This window comes from Aspergillus bombycis (assembly GCF_001792695.1).
Source record: "Aspergillus bombycis strain NRRL26010 chromosome Unknown contig00001, whole genome shotgun sequence".
NCBI classification, from domain to species: Eukaryota; Fungi; Ascomycota; class Eurotiomycetes; order Eurotiales; family Aspergillaceae; genus Aspergillus; species Aspergillus bombycis.
The window spans coordinates 547,056-554,608 of NW_019170003.1; the positions used below are offsets into that span (position 1 = coordinate 547,056).

General features: G+C 44.0%; 1 protein-coding gene across 1 annotated transcript; it reads right to left on the bottom strand.

The window, feature by feature from the left end:
• Positions 1-2,652: 2,652 nt before the first annotated feature.
• Positions 2,653-3,204, bottom strand: ABOM_000204 (uncharacterized protein; the record flags this gene model as incomplete). The annotated part of the gene is made up of 1 exon (XM_022527334.1): positions 2,653-3,204. One exon carries the CDS (start codon positions 3,202-3,204, stop codon positions 2,653-2,655), a length of 552 nt encoding a protein of 183 aa, XP_022394916.1.
• Positions 3,205-7,553: the final 4,349 nt, after the last annotated feature.

The following is a 7,553-nucleotide window of genomic DNA, read 5'->3' on the forward strand; positions in this document are numbered from 1 at the left end:
GGCGGATGGGGTCGAATCTTAAACCCCCCGTATTTTGCGCTACAGAGATCGAATCATGTTCTATGTATTTACTAGTAGTTGTACAACGGGGTTTCCCTTGGCAAGTGCCTGGATATATGTTCCTGATAGTATTCTGATGACTAAAAATACTCGGCTAAAAATTGTTGGGGAAATAAAGGTGTACGAACACAAGATGAGGGAGGTGTATGAGGAAGAAACTATGCTTCGCCATTTGCTTGCCCAGCCGATCAAATATATGAAGGATCTGAATTGCATGTATGGCTTCATGAGCAACTACTGTGAGACGATATTCCTTCGGCAAGAGTTTATTACAAGCAGATGGGTTGTCGATTACTCTCCAATTATTCAGGCGTCTATCTCCTATGTCAAGACGGACCTGGACGATCTCCAGACTACACCAGTTGTGTCATTGAGGCAATGTTTCCTTGCTGTTGCGGCTCTAGCACAGGTGCAGGGGCCTGTCTACAATACAACACCAAAGTCAGAATGGGTTGTGCAAATGAAATGACAATGCGACTACAAGCTTCCAAGTTCCACTCTGCGTCTCCGGATCAGCGCCATGCTCAGCCTCCAAGAAATAAGAAACGATCAAATATTTGGAGAATTGGGCATATAATACGAGGGAATTCAAAGACATCCTTGATTTCGAATCGAGGGCCTTTGGGGACCTGGAGCACGATCGGTTAGTTCAGTCGGCTGAGGTTTTGAGGAGCATTTTTCTCCAATCCTGAGGCACTATGCCGAATGAATTCGAATCAAATGGAGCTCTGCTTCGACCAACATGGTTCTATATAGTGTCTAGAATAGAATTTCCTAGGCTTCGAGTGTCTCAATGACTTTGCCAAACATATATTAATGCTCGCTTGCGCTTCACCTCTTCCTACAATGTATACTTGGCTTCAAATCTCTCGAGAGGCAAGACCGTCACTGGTACTGGGATAAAGTAATATTTTCTTCGACCCTTATTCTGAACTCTGATCATATCTTAATACATAAGCAGTGACGCGAAGCACATATTGAAGTTTAGATTTTCAACCAACTTTAGATCAACAAAACGTATCTCTAAGAGCCATAAACCCAAGCAAATGTCAACCGCATAAACACATAATCAATATGAAACTCCTTTATTCTGACTCATCCACTGCCTCGAATTAAGTCGGACAATAGGGCCAGATATATACCGAATAAGAGGTTGGCTCGCCTGCCGGGTAAAGGCTAATTTTGGACTGACCTTCCTTGATAACGAAGTTTTTGGGTATAGCCCAAAGCCAGTGATTGGCAAGGCTTTCGGGTCCGTTAAAACCGGTAAAATACCAGGTACAGTTCTTGCCAGGCACAGTAGCGTCCGCAATCCAAAGCCATCGGTGCTGACTGTCGTGGATAGTCCAGTAAAGAAGATATATAAGCCCCCCAAAAGGGATCACGACAAAAACAGTAGCAAGAAAAGCACAACAGGTAATGATAAATATCCAGCGTATTAGGAACCGTGTTATCTTGCCACTCACTTCTCCCGCCGCTAATATCCCGGTGCTTATCAATTTCACAACTTGTTTGAGCATCGAGAATACTGCGTGGAGAATAGCACGAGTGGCCTCGACAGTCTGGTCCCCGCCTTTGTGGGCTCTGGAAACGAGCTTTTCCCACATCTCTTGCATGTTGAGGCATTTCGGACATTCGAGTTTCGGCGTATCTGCCGGCAAAGATTGAATTAATCATGCATGTACACGAATACCACCCGTATCATTCTTGTAGTTCTTGCTCTTACCGTTTTGCTCTGTGAGCCGAGCTTCGTCTTGGCTTTTGTGTGAAGGAGAGCTATGTAGACTGGGATATCAAGTTAAATCTTGTAGAGATGGGTAGAGGTCTGTGCTTTTGGCATGGGAGGGCTCATACCCAACACCCTCGCCTCTCTCGAGGTCATATAGGGGTAGTGTTTCTGTAGATGGAGACATGATAAAGTCTTGCGCGAGATGCTTTTCGGACTGAGTTGGGAAAATGTTGCAGCTTGGAGGAACTCCAGACTGGGGAGGATTTCGAAGTAGGCTGCAATATGACTCAGGATAGATCCGTGGTTGACTTCATATGTAGCTGTCATGCTTCATTACGACATAATGCCCTATTGTGGGCGATACCGCAGTACCAGGCATATCAACGCAGACTCACCAGATGATTGACTTGTTGAAGAAAATCCATGAAATGGGTAAAGTCATGATTCGCGGTCTCAAGTAAATTTGTTTATTCGGATCACTATATGATGAAAATCCTGAGTCTCTGCTGTTTTCTCTCGAGGCAACTTGAAAGCATCCACAGCGAAAGGTTAACCAAGTGCCTTCTTAACTACAATCAAAGTGCAAGCTTTAATGAGATTTAAGGACCTGTAGGCTACTTTGAAGACGAAATGCTGAGCAATCCCTCTATATCGGAGGCCCGATATAATATATAGATTCATGACATAAGATCCCAGCAAAGTCCATCACCAACCTGCAGCCAGAAAGCCATAAATGATGCCAAATTCCCATTAATCAAGTGCCGGGAATATACCAGCCAAGTTCCCCAAAAAGCCAAACTCGCCATCACTCTCCGAACAAGGTACACCTGATCTCAAAACATTGCCCTCCCAAAAGCCAGCGCTTATTTCTTTCCCTGGGGTAATAGCACTAGAAGAGTCATGGCGCCTCCCAGCAACAGGAGAAATATAACAAGGGCGAACCAAACGTACGCTACGAATGGTATCTTATGGGCGAGCCTCGAAATACTCTGACAACAAGTACTCTGGCGCTGCTCAGAGCCTTGGTCGGAATTGTTGTTTTCTGGCTTTGGCTCGTTTTCATCTGTGAAACGCTTAGATTCCAGTTCGAGTGCAGGCGACAAGTGTGTCTTACCAGTGCGCCGCATCCATTCATTGTCCGATTCTGAGTCGTCAAAGGGATTGTCAGGAACTCCAAAGACATATCTCTTCTTCTTCTTTGAATCCTTTTTGGCTTTGTTGATGGTAGAAGGCCCAAGACCCTCCCCTCTTTCCAGGTCAACGTCTTGGAAAGCTGTGCTTCCCAAGACCGCGTTTGTTTGACTTGAGCGCTGGTATATGGGCTCGGGATGCTCTATCGTATCATTTTGCGTAGATGCGTTGCCTCTTTCCAGGCCTTGCACTTGGCGTAGTTCGGTTTCTGCACTTCCAGACATGGCAGGCTATAGTTTCGAGCGCGATTTAGCTGTGAAAAGTGTTGATATAGAGTGCAGTCGTGGTTTGAAGAGTTCTGAAGGAGAGAGGCTACGTCGAAGATGTAATGAGTAGTTTCAAGGACGTCATAACTAGGCGTCGACTCATGAGGTATGTATAGGTGACATAATTTTTAGGTGGTGGATTAGGCTTCAGTCTGCCTTAATAAGATGGCGATGAGTTTTGCCTATGAATGGAAAAAGTGTCTTCAACGTATATTTACCGGTCTACAGTCAATATAAAAGCATCGCCGTGGTTTCATATAGGACATATGTTGTTGTATCTAGTCCTGTTATCTTCAAAATGCAAAGGTCCGCTAGTAGGTGACTGTTCGGCCAGGTTACAGAGTCTAGAGATTTAATAGTCACAGCCGGGCATATGATACACGGGCTTTTTGAAGATTTCCCTGGCATAAATTTTTAGAACGCAGGTAGTTTGTATAAGAAGCACCAGTGCTCAGCAGTGCAGCAGTTTGGGTTTCTAGACACTGACTCGGTGGAAGGGGTGTCACTAATTTCACAAGTTATTACAGAACTATATCAGAGAAAAGTAACAAACTCCAAAAAAAATAAAAATAAGGGCTTCGGTATACAATCTAGATTGATTGTGATGCAAAAAGCAATGACCAGACTGGGGCTCGATCCCAGGACCTTATCGGTGTTAACGATACGTGATAACCAACTACACCATCCGGCCAATTGTTGAATAGCAGTCCTGATTTCTGACTACAAAAAGGAAGTAGACGCTTAACGAGGCTGGCTGGCTATTAGCTTTAGATGGTCCTAGTAGTGTGGTCAAAGTCGCCCTTCCGCGGTAGTCAAAGAAAACTCGGCCCTACTAGCTATCCTCAAAATGTTCACTGTCAGCTCAAAATTAATGGGTAAGGGGTGACTTTTCTTAATCAGTGACAACATATCTCCAAGGAGACAGGTTGCAAGGTTTCTATTCTCCTTTGTCACGACACCAGGGACAGCACCTACTACGAGACTAGAATCTCGAAGCTCGATCTATTCATCGGGATATAGTCACCTCAAATTGGCCAAATAATTGTACTTCAAAATCATGCTAACTAAGGTTACATTCTCTTGCCTATTCCCAGAACTCCACATATAGTGAAGGGCATGGGATCCTGGATAAAGCCGAAGTGTCCGATAGCCTTGGGAGAAAATCTTCTTGAATTTACTCCTTACTCTTTCCATTTACTTCAAACGCTTCGCAACTATTCTTCCCATATTGTTGATGCTTTTAACAGATCCAAAGATAGTACTACAGTCCAAGGAGTCATTGTTGAATACGGGTCATAGCCCAGTAACCCCCATCAAGTGCTATTACGAGCGGCTTGAACCGCTACCAATTCTACTTGGTGAAATCACTTTTCAAGATGTTGAGCTATGGCCTTTTTACCACAAGAGCGAGAACTGCCACCTTTTATGTTCCATGTTCGCGTTCAGTACGCCCCCAGAATGAACGAGGTAGCACAAAATGTCCAGGTTATCGGCATACATAGCCGCATCCAGCGGTGTCACTTCCTCTCCACCCTGTAGGTTTGGGTCGATTTTATCTCCAATAGCCGCTTCATGATGGCAAGGTTCTCGTTGGTCACAGCGATAAGAAGGGTGTTTCTGAATCCTCGTCAATTACGTTTAGTTGAGCGTCATGCTTGAAAAGATACGCAATCTCATAATTCCTTGATTCAGCGACCCCATGCAACACAGCCAGCCCTGGCACTTGTCTGTATTTGAAAATCTTGACTTCGGCTTCATGTTCGCACAATATCTCGACCATGTCCATTTGTCCTTGTCTACCGGGCCAGCATAATGACTGGCAGCCGTTGCCATTAATCAGTTGGATCTCCCCGTTATTAAGACTCAGATCTAAGAGCTGTCCCAGCGGCACATAGCCAAATGGGAAGCAGGATGGAACGCAATAAAGTGTTTATCGATACAAACACTCGGCGAATCAAGGTTTCGTTGTTGAGTATATAGTTCAACCTTTCTACTTTGCTCTATTCACTGCAGCACCCAGAAGTTTTCTTTCATTTCTAAGGCTTCGATGATATCACTAGTGGCTTTTATGACATGCTTGATTCACTGCGTCAATGGACACATAAGCACCATTTGTACCTCTTTTTCCTCCGTGTCATGGGCATCAAAGTAACATTGGAGCTCTCACCAGTGTGCCCATCTTGTGACAATCTATCATTATTCCCCTGTGGCGCCTCTGATGCAGCCGTTATTGGTTGTGTATCCAGTTATGGTCTTCATGTTCCTGGACAGAATTCGATACACTCAAAGTATCGCGGAGCCATAACCCCGTGTTGGATTCATTCGAGGATCATAGGAAGCTAGTCCACTGTCTTGAACTTCAAGAGTTCCCCGAAATGGGGAGTTGCTCAATTGTACGCTTATATTGGGTCTATCCTCAAATGTTTCTCTCATAGAACCGCATGTGCAGACACCTGAGCAGAGATTCCGAATTTCCGCTTATTAGGCCAGTCACAATGGCTAGCTCCTCTAACATCGGAGGGCATTGTACTAATAGCAATATACGAAAGATAGCGTTGGAATACACAGGAGCCGTTTGGGAAGTTGTTAGCACATTTCCCATCGCGATGTATGTTAGGAGTCTGAATCGGGCTACTTGGGCTTAGTTTGCACAAGGCTAGGAGGGTTGGCCAATACGCGACGACAGTGATTAGTACGACATGAGACTTGAAAATACTGGTTCCCCGCTATGTGTCAGGGGGTGGTTTATTCAAGTACAACAGGGTAGAATGGGACTCAAGGACTCAAATAGTGGTGCCTGTGTACAACAGAGCACACACAAAGGATAAAAACAAAAACATTGACCAGACTGGGGCTCGATCCCAGGACCTTATCGGTGTTAACGATACGTGATAACCAACTACACCATCCGGCCGAATGATGAAGTTTACTAATTTTCTTTGGCATTGTAACCCAGGGTTGATCCACCAAGCACATCTACAAGACATGTTAGACATCATTCACACTTAGTTTTAGTATTATATTAGTATAACAAAGCTTGCCATTTAGTCCTTCAAGTAAAACAAGACTATTGTAACATATTGCTAACTGACACATGACTCATGAGCGACGTGTTACCCACTGAGTATCTCATGTTGAAGCTTCCATGCGAGCCCAGGGCTCACCAACAGTGTGCCAAATTATATATCATGCTTGTGACTTTGCTCCGTTGTTCTGGCCGTATATAATACCCTCAGGTAACCCGTCAGGGGTAAATACCATGAAACACAAAGTAACTAGTACGCATAGATTCAAAATTCATGGTAGTGAGAGTATTACAATCAACCTCATTGAAAAGTATGGAAGACGGTTGGCGGACTGATGAACTAATTACTAGTATACACATAAAGCTCACATGCTTATTCAGTCTGGAGGTAGTCAGAATTTCGGGACGGACAGAAAGGGATTGGTGTCTCCACATTAGATAGCAATGACAAGAAATTGCCCACTGAAAGATTGCCTGCATATATACACTTAGACCCGGGGCTCAGGGCTCTCGATCTATAATGCCATTTTTAGTCTAGTCTAGGAGACGAAATTTTGGCAGGGAAAGCCCCTTTTTTGCTCTGGTTTATGATGTTAAATAAGAATCGCATAATTCATCAGTTGGCCGGATGGTGTAGTTGGTTATCACGTATCGTTAACACCGATAAGGTCCTGGGATCGAGCCCCAGTCTGGTCATCTTTTTGCTTTTGAACCTCCTAAATTGCACAGAGCGAAAGTTGGCTCTTCTTTTTCTCTCGCCCTTTTTGTTTTCTTAGCCCTCCAGTGTGGGTGTGCCTCGAACCAACGGCATATCTAGCTCCACCTCTTATCTGTCACAGCATCTTAATCATTATACTCGTAATGTTTCACACTTGCATACAATTTATCAAAAGCGTGCTTATTTTTTCCGTCATATATCAGGCGGGCCTAAATATATAAAGCAGCGGGGCTTTATTTATATTTCACCGCAAATGGGGCTCTCCATTATCTAGTTTATTTACGGTTGATACTAATTGTCACCTCTGGCTAGCCATATTACGCATCAATGCTACTGATTAATGGGCCTAAGATACTTTCATATCCCGAAGGTCATATATAGAGTATTAGAGATTAGAGAACAAAAGCCCAGAAAAACACAGATACCTCAAAAAGATTCCTTCAGCCATAGCTACAGAAGTGTCAAAGAGAAAGAAGAATACAGAAACTGTTAATAAACAGTGTTTCCCCTCCTATGTCGCCTAAAGCATTAATAGAAGATGATCTCCAGCATATACAGTTCAAG